Source organism: Pseudonaja textilis, chromosome 3, assembly GCF_049901715.1.
Source record: "Pseudonaja textilis isolate UNSWEBS1 chromosome 3, rPseTex1.2, whole genome shotgun sequence".
Taxonomy (NCBI): Eukaryota; Metazoa; Chordata; class Lepidosauria; order Squamata; family Elapidae; genus Pseudonaja; species Pseudonaja textilis.
The window spans coordinates 52,335,806-52,350,932 of NC_141992.1; the positions used below are offsets into that span (position 1 = coordinate 52,335,806).

Genomic DNA, 15,127 nt, shown 5'->3' on the forward strand with positions numbered 1-15,127 from the left:
ATGCTTTGGCTAACTAGACTTCCTTAGCCTTTGTTCCTTCCTTATCAGTGCAAAGGACAAACGGGTATAACGATTCTTCTGTAACATCTTCTTTCATGAATGAATAAAGCTATCTCTTGGGTAAACAGTGCTTTTGGTCTCGGAAGGTTCAGTTCATTGCATGAGCATTTTTGCTCTTACGGGATCATATGTTCTCTACGAAACAGATTGTTTTGCATTACAATTTTATGTACATCCCAGCCCAAATTGCCATGTTCTATTTAGCCCATACCATTGTTTCTTTAAGCCTATTACCTTCCCATGTTTGTGTACAGATTGGTACAGTGAATGGCTACCTAAGACAAAAAGAAAATTCAATGAATGCTCTAAAGGGGAACACTGGAGGGAGGATGAGAGAAGTAAACTGCTATTGAAAACATGTCTGTTGGTTTTAACAACTCTAAATGATGTATAGATTATTTCATCTCTGGCCCTGACAATTCCAGAACACCATAAGATGGCAGCAAAGAGTTTTGCTATATCTCTCTCTTGACATCTAGTGGTTGCTAGTCATATTACAGCTACGCATGATAGAATCTTTACCAGAAAAATGAGATGGCACAACACAATACCAATCATGTAATCAGCACTGGTTGTACATATGCTTCTTTATGTGGGGAGTGTTCATGTAATAGAGTTGCCTTACCAATTACATTTCTGGTCTACTGGTAATAGTTCTCACAAACCTGAAGCAGAAGTCATTCTAAGTTCAGAAATTCCTATCTAGAGAAGTTGTGAACTGAACCATTAGCATACACATTGAGTGAATATATGTCCTGTCACATATATAGGTTTGCTCCACATGTGGAACATAAGCAGATTGATACAACATTCTAAATGCAGACTAAGTATTGTAATCCACCTGTTATTGTTGCATGAGATGTAAATCCATTGCATCAAAGTATATATCTACTGTAGTAATCTTCATTGCAGTTCTAATAGATGGTGAATTTTGACTGCTTTATATAATTTTACCATCAACTTAGGAAATTAGCCAAACTAAACCTGCAATCTTTTTAATAGGATGTTTAAAAAAAACACCAAGCATTATACATTGCAATTTCAAGCTACATAATGAACTGGTGTCTAGTGAAATGTCTCTGAAAATATGTGACCAAGCATTACATCCCTTACAAAGTTAGGCTTTTGACACAATAGTGAACATAATCAATTTGTAACTAATTATGTTGGGCATGAAAAAGCAGAAGATCCCGGTGTGCCTACTAGCAATATAAGATTTATTGTCACTTAATGTTATATTAGAAGGTAAACCACCCAACAGAGAAATCCAATCCAGCTTCTTTACGGGATTTTTATTGTTGCCTGACATAAGTAGGCATTCGAGCAAACTTAGAACACTGTTGCTTGACCTGCCAGTCACAAAATAGGGGATAGGACCATGCTGGACTATAAGCAACTCTGACTGAAGATTTTTGTTTCCTTTCCCTGGCATGCCCACCTAGCCATAGCCACAGAACTGGTAGTAATTTTTTTTTTTTAATCCCACGACTGATCTCATTCTATTGTTCAGTAGAGGCAATACCCATTTCTCAGACACTGGAACAAATTTTCTCTTAAATCAGGGTTTCCCAAAATTAGCAACTTTAAAGATGTGTGTGGACTTCAACTCCCAGAATGCTCCAGTGAGCGTGGCTGGCTAGGAAATTCTGGAAGTTGAAGTCCACGTGTCTTAAATTTGCCAAGGTTGGGAACCCCTGCCTTAAATTTGTTTTAGGCTATGCACTTTTTAAGAGATTTGCATTTGGAATGGTCTGCTTCCAAATTCTGAGCCCCAGACACGTGCTTCATTTTGCTAAGTCATGCTTGCAACTCTCTTCAATGTTTGTGATGCACAAGTCTTGACTTGAGTGCCAAAAACGGAAAGTTCATCCACTGATTTTCTTTTAAAATGAAAATTAAGTAGTTCTGTGCAGCCTGTTAGAGCAATTGACTTGATATCCCTGCTTTGACCTCATCAACAATTCAGAGCAGGTTGTATGTACAATTGACCTCAGAAAGACATTTATCTTTGAAGTTCATTCTTCAATTTTTATGGAATATTGTTTTCTGATGGCACAAATGAAAGAACAAGTAGCAAATAAAACAAAGGTTTTCAAAGTGCAGGTATAAATAACATAAATCCGGAATGGCTTAACATTGCTGTGGTTTAGCAGACTCTTAAAGACAGTAACTACTGTTGAGCAAGCAAGAAGGTCAAACTAAGTAGGTAAAGACTGTTTATTTTTTGCTTGCTTGTAGGAGCATATGACAGATTATGGATTTGGAGATAATGTGCTAACGTAAGTTCACATGCTACACATCTTGGTTTGTTTAACCATCACTTACTAAATAAACCATAGTGGTTGACTTTCTGAGCCAAAACCTATGGTTTATAAAGCAGCGGCTGGATTTATACAGTATGCTAAACCAAAACAAGAGCAACTACATTACTGGCTTAGCATGATGTACAAATCTAGCTACTCTCTTCTTCAGCACACTAGAAAGTTCAGCCTAGAAAGAAATGGATCTTTGCAGTTAGCACCAAACATTTACTGCTATTAAAAAGTAACCCCTGATGCCCTCAGCCATAACAGATCTGTAATTCCAATAAATACAGTATACATGGTACTCTGAGTACCAAACAAAGTGCTGAAGGGGAGTGTTCTTTTTCTGCCACTGTAATATAGAGGCAAATTGCATTTAGACTGCACACAGACAACAGGTACAAAGCAGGAGAGTTGATGAGACAAAAAGTTCTGACGTTACTTGAAATGTGGGTGGATCCTTCCTTTAGCCCAATTGTTTACACAGGAAAATCTTGTAGATGATTTCTTTTCCTACCCATACAGGCAGAGTACTGTAAAAAGCTACGTAGTAATTATCAGCGTGGTGCTTTATCCATCTGTGGGTTAGCTTTCTCTTCTGAATCAGCTATGTTCACTGTCTTAACCAAGCAGGGAAAATAGGAGCTGGACATAAGAGGAAAGTTGTTTCCACTCTTTGGTTCTAAATCATTTTCTGGTTAGTGTGAGAAAATTTAAATAATGTAGAACTAATTTTATTTGGAGTCAGTATCCTTGATACATTACGATTACAAATACTAGGTAGGGATTACTAAATATTACCTCCAGGTTAGAGTTAACAGTATAGGAATGAACATCAGAACAAGATTAATCACATGGGAGATAGGCGGAATTATTGTTTTTCCGTATATTGATATCATAACGCAGGTTATGAGGTGGAAAAATGACCTACTTCCTTTTGCTTATTTACTGCTAGCGATAACAAGTGTTGCTTGAACCAAGAGGCTCTAAGAGAGAGCAGTAACAATCTCCATTTCTTAAGATCACATGCTGTTCTACCGGTCATTTTATTTAAATATGTCCACATTACATATGTTGGTGCCTAAAATTTTCTGCCTCACAGCCTGACGAATTTCTCTATGCAGGATAAAATTCACCCCGGGAGCATCATGCACATCTTAAGTAGTAAAGGAAAGTTTTGTTTCTTAAAGTAGTTTTTGTGATCTCTTTGGTGGATTGAGCTTACCAGGAAGACATGAAGAGGGCGTATTCCAACAATAGTAAGGGTGTATGTGGCTATTTTAATTTTCCTAAATCAAAATTTTCATGCAAGAAAACCCTATCGGTTGATGTATATTTTCCTAAAAAAGTTAGAAATGACAGTCCTGCCTAAGTACTAAGATTTTCTAGCAAATATTGAAAGCTAGAGCCGGGATTAAAAATGTGGACACCCACACATGCAAATTCATGCTTTATATTCTCAATTTAGTCCAACCTTTCATTCTGCCTTCATTCAGTAATATTCAACCAAAATTGGAGGCTGAACTGCTATTTAGGAACATAAAGCTCATACTAGTTCAGTCCCTGGTATTTCTAGTTTATGGAGCTTAGATACCAGGGCATGGAATTTTTTTGTCTTGCGATTTAAAAAAAAATCCCAGAGGGCAGGCAAAGTAGAGAATACTTAATAACCAAATGGGCCTAATTTCAGACAGGTAGCTACAAGCTTCCATCAAATAGGATAACACATTTTGAATATGATAGAATTGATACAGATGCATCCAGTGCAAATATTTGTGCAAGAGTTATTACACCGAGATTAAGCTGTGCTGCTCCTGTATTATATATTTATGTATTTTAATGTTATCTTAACTTATATCTATGGCACTCAGGCTATAAAACTTTCTCCATATATAGGACAATTAGATACTTAAATTCCTTCTGAATGAGATGTATTACAATAAATTAAGTCATAACATGAAAAAAAAGTAGCACATATCATCCTAATGCAAGGTTCTTCTTCCTTCCTTCCAAAGCACTAGTCTTGAATCTGTTCTTATCTTGCTTTTAAGTAATTTATTTTGACCACCTAATGAGAAGGAAGGACTCACTGGAGAAGAGCCTAATGCTGGGAATGATTGAGGGCAAAAGAAGAAGGGGACAGCAGAGAACAAGGTGGCTGGATGGATTCATTGAAGCAGTCGGTATGAGCTTAAATGGACTACGGGGGACAGTAGAGGACAGAAAGGCCTGGAGGAACGTTGTCCATGGGGTTGCAATGTGTCAGACACAACTTTGTGACTAACAACAATCTTCTAGGAAATTAGCTTTCTGCAAGGTCCAGAGGAGGGGAAGTCCTGAACAAAAAGATTGCCAAGATATCACATGAACAGATTTACAAAAATTGGTTGTTTCTAGTTCATTATTGCTAAACTCTCTGAGTGCTTACTATTGCCCATGCAATTCTTTTCATTTACTTGCTTCATTTTTTTTTAAATCATCCTTTCCTAACTCAATCCTTTTGTGAGTTTGTAGAAACGTTTTTCTGATGGCCTATTTATTTTGAGGTTTCATTTCTCCTAATATACTGAGAAAGACACATTGGACAGTCCCAGAACTAATTGGTGAAAGTTTATAGCAGATGTCAGCACTTAGCGAACATTGATATATCTTGAAAACACAACTGGATCTAATCAGTGCTTGGATGGGAGTTTACTAGGAACTCCTAGAGCTTTAAGGTAGATGGGAAGTTTAAAACAAAACACTGTGGCAAAAGCAATGGGAACTATTTTCATACTGTTGCCAAAAATAATGGACATATCCATGAAATCACCAGGAGCTAAGTGTAACTTAAGAGATATTTCTAACTAGATAAAGTGAGGGGATTAGCTTCTGTGGTTCAAGGATCACTTTGAGCTCCAACAGCCCTAGATTAGTCATATTAGTCATATAAATTAATGGCAGAGCCTTAGTGATATGATCACACTTGCTATGGCTGTTTGATCTTTTAAGAGTGGTAACAGGAGCCATTCACAGCTTTGTGCAAAACACTCTATGGCTTATTGTATCATATATGCCTATTCTATTTTTCTGTCCTTCTCTATCCAGAAGCAACAATAATTTGTAACTAGCAATGGAATATGAATCCAGAGCAAATGAAAAGCTTTGCTGTATGTTAAGGAATGTTCCTTTAATGAATTTCTTCTTAGGGTCCCATATACTTCCCAAGTCCACCTCTAGTAAAGGGGGCACTCTGAACAGGCCAGGATAGGCAACATTCAGGGGTGGGTTTTTTGGAGGGGGAACCTGAGAAATGGTATTAAGAGCAAGATTCATCCCTAACTTGGATGATTTCACCCCATAAAGAGAATGTGGACTGAAGCATTACAATATTGTGAAAACAATCTTCTTTCTTTGTTGTTTCTATATACCACTCCTTGGGAGGAAAAGCCAATTTAAACATAGGAAGAAATTTTAAAAAATAATAAAACAACTTAGATAAGCGTCAGGCGCAATGCTGTTTGTTTTAGGAGGATGTTCAAAGTCCGTATAAGAAGTTGATCCTATCTACATATTACAAAGCTGTGTACTTGCATGGCTCCTGCTAAAACAGAATGGCTCATAAAATCCCTCCTTTCCCCCAAACACCTGGAACATGCTTGGCCTCTTAAATAAAGATGAGAAGAACTGGGTTGAAGATGATGAGGCATCAAATAGTTCTGGAGCTATAGAGCTTGCCATAGGCTCCTGTCTTGCTGAAGTCCTGAAAGAAAGTGGAGATGTGCTAAAATTTGACCATAATCTGGAAGTGGAATCTGACCATTAAACTGCCAGAGCTGAAAGGGGAAGGCAGTAGATCTGCATCCAGCCATGCTGTGTTCTTGTTGTTGCTGCATTTAGAGGAAGCAAGACAGGGGTGCAGATTTCTAGCTCACCAGTTCCCAAGGCTGTTGGTTCTTTCTTGCAATTTGATGCTCTGATGTCTAAAATCTTTGGATTTAACTCCTTTTTCACTAATCTCTTGATGGGAGAAAGGAAGAGAGAGCATCATATCCACTTTCACTGCTATATATCCATTTTTATCATCTTTTTCCACTGGCACAAAACGTAAAACAGAAACAGAAAATATTTTGCTTGCTAGAAAATATTTTGAGTTGTGTCCTGAGAAATCTGATATAGTGTAAATGTTCATTTGCTGCTTTAAAAAAATATTTTAGCAATAGTTAAGAAAAAAAAACCTACTTAGGAATTTTAAAAGTTATTTCTTTTGGCTACTTGGGACTACCATTATAGCTGGAGCTATAGGGGACAATATAATTTAATTTAATTTGTATGAGAGATAGCTAAAATATGATTTCTAAGCTCATTTTATCCCTCTGAGGAAGGAGCAGATACTTCTGAAGGCTTACGGCCCTATTATAAAATGACACACAATATTCTGGCTGCAATAGATGAACAGACCTTGAACTGAATTTCATACTTGCATGGATATTTGGGAGCAAAATCCCCTAAGAAGGGGGAAATACAAATGCAATAGCAGGATGCAGAAAACCTAGCTAGTACTCTTTACTATTCATGTTTTGTCTCTGTTTTCTCAGTGGGATGCTTGCAAACTTCCAGCGCAAGGGAACCGAAAGATCACATTCCAAAACAAAAAAAAACAAAAAAAAACAGAAGGCTCAGAAACTGCTGGGGAGCAAGTTGAGACATCAGGTGTTCAACACTGGACACAACAAGAAGGGAACCAAACAGGAATGCTCTTACAGACTGTGGCAGATTATAGAATAGTGCCTGACTTGATGATCAAGATGTGGATCTGTTCCTTTCCTTTCATAGCCTGAATGATCACAGCAGTCCAACTAATTCAGTCGCTGCTTTGTCCCTACTGCTTCCTCTCCCGCCTTCATTTGGTGAGGGTCCCACAATGGGAGTGTCAGAGAAGACGGAGCTGACTGAATCTGGATCTGACAATTTTCTCTCTACCTTCTGGACTCCTTTGGGTGGATGTTTGGGGGAATTGGTGGGTTTGCATTTGCCATTCTGGCCTTGGGCTCTGCTTGGCACGGTGTTCCGGTTTAATCCTTCCTTGTCCCCAGTCACTTCAGCATTGTGATTCGGAGTGGTGCTGAGCACTGAAGAGTTGATACTGTCCTCTTGTTGGTTAGCCTGCTTCTCATTGCTGCGGCACCAGCAACGGCATGGAGTCAGATAAAGGTAGATGAGCACCAGAATGACACTCAGAATACAGCCCACTAGTGTGGTATAGGCTGTGTTGAGCATGTCTGGGGCTCCATGAAGGGTATAGTTATGGACTGTGACTTGTACATAGAGGGTCTCATTGAACACCTGGCTTACTGCATAACAGGTATACAGACCCATATCTTCTGTGCTGATATTACTTATCAGAAGGCTTCCGTTTGGCAGCAGAGTAATAGTGTTATTATCGTCCTCCTGTTGAACATGCTCATATCGGGGTGTCACCCATTCCTTAACTGTCACTCCTCGCTGCCTGGTATCACAATTGATGGTTACCTTGTCCCCACGGTGGAACTCTAGGGCTTGCTCCTTGAAGGCACTGCAGTTCATGCCCTCTGGATCAGACAGGCTGGAAATTGTGATGTTTTTATTCTTGGCCTGATCAAAGCACTGGAGCTCTTCCTTAAAGTCCACAGCTGAGCTGAGTTGCCGCTTCTGCCAGTGGGTGAAGAGGTTGAAAAGCTCACATTGGCAGCTGAGGGGGTTGCTGTGAACATAGAGGCCGTTCTTCATCCAGGCTGGGAGCCCACTGACCTCTTTCACATGCAGGTTCTTGATCTTGTTGGAAGAAAGGTCCAGCAGTGCCAGTTCGGGAAGCTTGGCATCTCCCCTTTTTACCAGCTCTAGGGGGAAGCGGGTGATCTCATTATGGCTAAGGTACAGTTTCTGGAGGTTGGCCATGTCATCAAAAGCTGAGTGGTCAATCTTGGAGATCTTGTTGCTGAACAGGAGGAGCACCTCCAGCTCAGTCAGTTTGCTGAAGATGTTCTCTCCCAGTGAATCAATGGCGTTGGAGGAGAGGTCCAAGTATTTCAGGTGGGGGACGTTGCTGAAGGCCTCAGTGGAGATGAAGTGAAGGCCATTGTGGCTGAGGAACAAGGAATGGAGGTGAGAGAGCTGGAAAGGAGCCCACTCTGCGCGCAGGTGAGTCAGCTGGTTGTGGCTAAAGTCCAGGACGGTGGCGTAATGAGGAAGGTGATGAGGGAAGACTTTCAGGTCCGCTTTGGAGCAGCTGATGATGTTGCTGGCACAGACACAGTTCTTGGGGCAATTCAGCGCCATCCCTCCTTGCCGGCCAGTGCCCAAACTCAATAGCACCAGCAGGCAAGATGCTTTAAAGCTCAGAAGAAGACACTGACGGGTCACTAGAGCATCCTGAAACCACATGGTAAGACTCAGCGAGGAAGAGTCAGGGTCCCGTTTCTGGAGAAGAGAAGATGGAGGGGCAGGAACCATGGAGGTAGCAGTGAGGGCACTGGGACCGGCTCCACCCGGCGCTGGCCAAGTCCGGGCTTTGCCAGGAGGCAAAGCAAAGGGCGGGAACGAGGCCGAGCGGGAAGAGGACCCGCTGTGCTCATCCCCCGAGCAGGGGCGGCAGGATCCACCTGCTGCCAAGTGCGACCCGGAGGACGGCGAAGAAGACCAAGCCCTCGTCGCCCGCTTCCTCCAGCCCCGCTGGGGAAAAGGTGCCTCTCATGGACAAGTCAAGGCCGGCTCTCACGCTTTGACGTCCGCTCCTCCCCTCCTCAGCCCGTGGTCGGCCAAGCCCTGCAGCCTGCCACGCGGTGTTGCATTGCACCAACAGTCAGTCCCCCAAGCGGCAGCGCCAACCGCTCATTCACTCACCGGCGAACGAGGCTCCTCTCCCTCCGCCGCTCAGCCCATCCCGGCGGGTCGGTTCCCGCAGCGCTGGCTTCTCATGCGGCCTCCTGCCCTCGCAGAAAGGAAGAAGCGGGCCGGGCTGCCGAGGAAGCCGAAGAAGGCAGCGGTTCCTGTTCTGAAGGAGGAGTCCGGAGCCGCAGCCACTTCTCTCCGGCGGGCTTGGGACCGGGAGCTTGTCCCGCGCGAGCAGAGGGGCTGACGGGGCTCTCGAAGGACGGCTGGTGGGGAACAGAGGCTCGCTAGTGCCGAGCGGGCAGGCTTCCGGTGGTTGCGGAGCGGTCGGTCAGCAGAGCAAAGACACGGCGGGAGCCGGAAAGGTTAATCCAGGCTGGTTGACTGGAAGCAGGAAAGGCGGGCAGGCGGGCTGCGCGCGCATGTGCGCGCGTCCTGGGAGTGCGATGGTCTTGCACACACTAGCTCTTAGCACGCTCACGCTCACACCCACCCACAGCCTGTCAGGGGAGGAGGAGGAGGAGGAGGTGGAGGTGGCTGGCCAAGCAGTCCTCAGAGAGGGAGCCCCAACACACACTCACATGCTCACGCAAGTAGTCGCACCGCCGGGGCTTTGGCAACCTGGACGCTACTCCGCACTGCAGCCCAGGGACTCCGGTCCTAAAGGGAGGCTCCTCGGTCGAACGAGAGTGGGAAAGGGTGCCGAAACCTTGGCGCCTTGGCTGTGTTGTTGGAGCCTCCCTTCTCCTCCCTGCTTGTAGCCGGCAAGTGGCGCCAAGTCCCGACCTCCGATCTGAAGGCTGTTCTGGTCAGGGCCAAAAGGAGAGAGGGGCCGCGGGCGGTCTTCGGCAGGCTCGCTCTGCCGGAAAGAGCCTCCTTCGGTGGGGGGAAAAAAAGCCAGGCTGCGTTCGCGCCAATTGTCTCTTGTTGTTGTTTTGATAAAAACAAATGATATTGGTGAGGCGGGGGCTTAAAGGCGGGACGGGCGAGCGGCCCGACCAGTCAACAGTCGCTGCCTCCGAGAACGTTCGGGTTTCGTAGGGTTCGATGGGCGCCCCTGAGCCAATGAAGGGCAGGCGAGTCTTTTAACTAGTCCTTGCCCGGACTCCCTGCGACCGGCAGATCTCGCTGCGTCGCTGGGGAGCGGAAACAGAAAGTCCTTGAACGCTCCGCAGCGGTTCCTTCAAGTAACGTCTTCGCCAGCGCGCTCTTACTCGGGGAAAGCTCCGAGTGGGAAACTTGGGAGGTGGGGGGATGGCGGAGGGAATCGAGAAAAACGAAAGGATGGGTCTGAAAGGTCGGACAGGTGGCGCCGTTCCAAAGATGCTCGGGATCGGTTTCCAGAGACGTTTGTTTGACCTCTAGTAACGTTAATTCTAACTTTTGTTCCACTTTAGAATGTATGAAGCCGTTGAAAGTCTTGCCCTGAGGCGAGAGTTGAAAGGGGACTAATGCATAAATACATAGACTTAATGACATAGTAGACTCCGATGTATACCTTGGCCAACAGAAGGTGACCCAATAAAGGAAATTGTTAAAAAGTGGTTGGCAGGCATTCAGCAAGCTAAGTGTAATTTTCAAGAGTGACCTCCCCCCTATTCCTGAAGAGAAAAGTTTTTGATCAGGGTGTGCTACCTGCTCTAACATACGGCAGTGAAACGTGGACACTAACCTCACAATCGATACAAAAGTGGCGCAAAGAGCCACGGAAAGAGACATGCTCAGCATGACAAGGCAAGATAGAAATACCTGCAAATGGATTAGGGGACCAACGAAAGGATATGATATCAAGAGAGTAAAAGAATTGAAATGGAAATGGGCTGGTCACATAGCACATAGAACCAATGGCAGGTGGATCAAAGGCAATCAGAATGGATCCCACTTGATAAAAAGCCTCCATGAAAGAGACCTAAAACAAGAGGGATGGAGGACATTAGCAAATATGGTGAACAAAAGAAAGCTCAGGACCACATTGGTTGGAAACAGGCAGGCCTTCATCCTGCAGGGGATAGACCATGGCTAGAATGATGAATAGTTGCACGGCTTCTAAGATGGGAATTATGGTTGTTTCACCTGGTACAGTACAGTGTATCTATCCTGTGGATATTTACTTATCTTTCTATCTAAATATTTTTTTAAAAGAGCGGTAGTCTATTAAAACAAAACAGTAGAATCAACCAAACTTTTTAAATTCTCCCCATGCCTGTAGCTAAGATGTTTCCTCATTGCTGAAGTGTTCTCTGTTCATGTTAAAAAGACCTAAAACTCTACCAGCATGAAATCTGATCTTGCCTGACTCCTTTTTTGCCAATATTGCTTCAGTTTTGACTCACTTGGATGGTGCTGACTTTTGGAGCACAATAAGGGAAGCAATCGGTTCTCTTTTGTGTATCAACAGCTGGGAAAAATGTCTTGGAAAAGAACATGCCAGGTTGCAGCACTTCATACACTCATACTGGGGTGTCCAAGGGCCATAGTCAAAAAAGTCAAGAGGTGGCCACAATAGTGTGAAATTATGACATATGACCCACACAAAAACACTCAGGCAGAGCTTCAACTGCACCGCCACGGCCATACTCCATGGATCCCCTGGCTTCTCTCTATAATTTCTAGGGGGATCCTTCCCATATCCCTTTTCCAAAAACTCATTCTATCAAAACCTGTGCTCAAAACTAAGCAAAGGATAAAAGATCAGACTTCTGGCGTCTCTCACTGCACTTTGGATTTCTCTCACCAACAAGGCACTACTGCAACTGGCATGTTAGGCAGACAACAGCAGAATGGTGGCCAGAAAAGCAGCCCAGAATCCAGAGGAAGGGGGCTTGTGCACACCAGGCTAAAATGCCCAGGAAACAGTGCTCTGGTCCAAGAGTAAAGGGTAGCACAGTGCACCGTATGCATCTTGCAACTGCCCTTGGATGCTGTTGACTTGAGGAAAAAATTTGGTATGACTAAGGATGGCATAAACTGAGTCATGGGCTTGGGTATGAGATAAAGCCAATGTCTTGGGGAAATGGCGAATAACAAATAGATGTTATCATTTGTTGTTTTCCTATCCAAAATAATCCAAACTGAAAGCAGTCAAAGTCTTCTGTTAAACCTCTGCCAAGATAATGATACTATAGCAATAACAGTAGCACTTAGACATATATACCGCTTCATAGTGCTTTACAGCTCTCTCTAAGCGGTGTACAGAGTCAGCATATTGCCCCCAACAATCTGGGTCCTGATTCTACCGCCCTCAGAAAGATGGAAGGCTGAGGCAACCTTGAGCCTGGTGAGACTTGAACTGCCAAACTGCAATCAGACGGCAATCAGCAGAAATAGCCTGCAGTACTGCATTCTAACCACTGTGCCACCAACTATAATGATACTGTGCTTTATATTGCCACAGTGACGGTTAATGATAGTTGTTATAAATCACTAATGATGAAATCATGCTATCTGCCTCAGCAAGCACATCCATTCATGGAGGATGCTTCATATCTATTGTATCTCCAATAGCAAAGTATTGTGCAGAGGCTCAGGTGGCTACCCTACTAATCTTTTCTCTCAGTGTCTTTTATCATCACCCAGCCATCCCGGAAAGTAGAACAGTAATGAGAGACTTTTTACCCATCAGCACAATGCTGGTTAGACGACACTAGAAAATGTTATAAGTCACTAGTGGGAATCCTGCTTTAGAGTTGTTCTGGCAAGTTCAAGTAGGGAAATAGGACTCCCGTGTTCTAATGCTATACTGCTTTAAACTCACAAATGCCAAACTTAGCATCCTAAAATGAGATGTAATTCAACTGAAAAGCAAATTATATAGCTGATGTGACATAAAGATAATATGCTTCCACCTACGCATCCAATCGGATTTTCAGCCACTTTATTTTGAAGTAATTGAGGTTCTGCTGTTTCCATTCCTACATATCTTATTTGACCCAGCTGATAATTCTGAATTTTGGGAATTGTAATCCCAGGTCTTCTGGAGGGGATTGAGGAAAGCTGGACCATATACACTTTCACCAGTTCATATTCAAGCTGAAGATCCTGAAAGGTTCTCCTCATAATCACAAGTCTGTTGCCTTTCAGGAGTGAGGCAGGGTTCAAAAGCAGTTTGCTTTTCAGGGAGGAATAAAACTCTGTCAAACAAGACTATTGATCAACTAGTTCTAGGTCAATATTCATCAACTTGGTTCCCTTCAGATATATTTGCATATTTTTTTTTGCAATATTTTTACTGAACATTTTTCAACAGTTTGTAACATATATAAACTCTTTACAATGCTACAGCAATGCAAGTACTCATATATATACATAGTAGTTACATTGTTAACCTTTGCTTTTATTATCTAACCAACTGTACAGTTGGTTATATTCGGATTTTGATTTCCACAATTCTCAGTCAACACAGGGGAGATGGGTTATAAAAAAGACCGTTTTAGTACAGGTTACTCAGCCAAACAGCTTTTTGGCTTCACTATGTTGGGAAAAAAAGATTTTTATGCAGATTAGAGACAGAGAAGGATTGAGGATAAACAGTATTTCACAAATGATGCTAAAACTGGATCTTCCATTTTTAAATCACTTGTAAGTTTACATTGATGAGATAAAGGGTTACCTCCAACCCCATTCAAAGTTTATCTATGATGGCTCATAGCCATTACTTGCTCCCTGAGGTTCTCCACTCCATACTTGTTGTATCAATATTTCCTACAGTCAGATCCTTGGAACAGGATGCAGATTTTTTTTTTTTTTGCTTATGCTTTCCAGTCTTGTGAATAACACTATTAGCAAACAACCTGCTTGCTATCACTAGCCATCCATACCAGAAATGCACAAATTAAGTCCCAGGGCCATAGGCTGCCCTTGGATGCAGTCCCCAGAGTTATTCAAATGTTTTCACTACCTTGTAATTTATTGGATTCAGCCTGTTAATTAATGTGTTTATTTTATTATTCAATGGAAAACTATCATCCATTTTTGGTATATAGTGGAGAATCAAGGATTTAGATATAGGTATAGCTCATTCTAAAGGACACTAATCTAATCATTTATAGAGATAGGTTGCAAGTCCTTATCCTATTTTACCAAGTTCTAGTTCATATGCAGAGTCATCTTGTTATGGTTAAATCATAACATAAGTGTTTATTCAAGACTTCACTAAGCAAAGTTAATGAGGTTGGGCTTCATACTTCCTAGGGCATAAATTCCATTTTATTGATTCTTGAGACAATGCCACACAGTTCGAATTTTCATCTCTCCAAAACCTGCAAATCATACACAGTATTACACTATTATCCTGCAAGAGTCCATACTATATTGCTGAATTATTTTCCTGAACAGACTGGCTGTCCTTCCAGCTGGCCAACAGGAGAATATCAAATTTGGTGCTCTAGCTAGCCCCTTGCTCTTGCACCATTGATATTGCGTCATTATGTTTTTTTTGTGTCAAAGGAAAAAAGCAACAAAAACAAAAATGGCCACTGTATAGGGGTGTGGGGCAATAGCACTTTGATTTTCAGGAAGCAGAGAAGCAGAAAGAGAGAGAAATTTCTTCCGATAGAAAATGATCCATTCTGAAGTTGAACTTGAAATTTAGTCAGTTCAGTTTACAAAAAACATTGCAAGCATCCTGTCATTGTATAGGGCTACAGAATGCAATTTGATTTTGCTTGAGTACAGTTGGAAGGGACCTCAGGTTCATTGGATGGAAGGCAGCTTCGTATTCTGCCCAGTGTTTCTCATACTTAATTTATCATTTGCTCTGACCGTGACCAGCCCTTTCTTTTGTCAAGATCTCTTTTGTGTATCTATTTTTTTATTTGTCAGAAATATAATTGTGATAGAGATTTACCTGCTATGAAGCTTGCTTGAAGTTTCATCATCTTCCTACAAAATATCCAGCTAAAGCATACCATTAAAAT

The 15,127-nt window shown here is 42.5% G+C and overlaps 1 protein-coding gene across 1 annotated transcript; it reads right to left on the reverse strand.

The window, feature by feature from the left end:
- Positions 1-1,337: 1,337 nt before the first annotated feature.
- On the reverse strand, positions 1,338-10,233 carry AMIGO1 (adhesion molecule with Ig like domain 1). Its single transcript, XM_087929697.1, has one exon. It carries the CDS (start codon positions 8,832-8,834, stop codon positions 7,188-7,190), a length of 1,647 nt encoding a protein of 548 aa, XP_087785823.1. The 5' UTR covers positions 8,835-10,233; the 3' UTR covers positions 1,338-7,187.
- Positions 10,234-15,127: the final 4,894 nt, after the last annotated feature.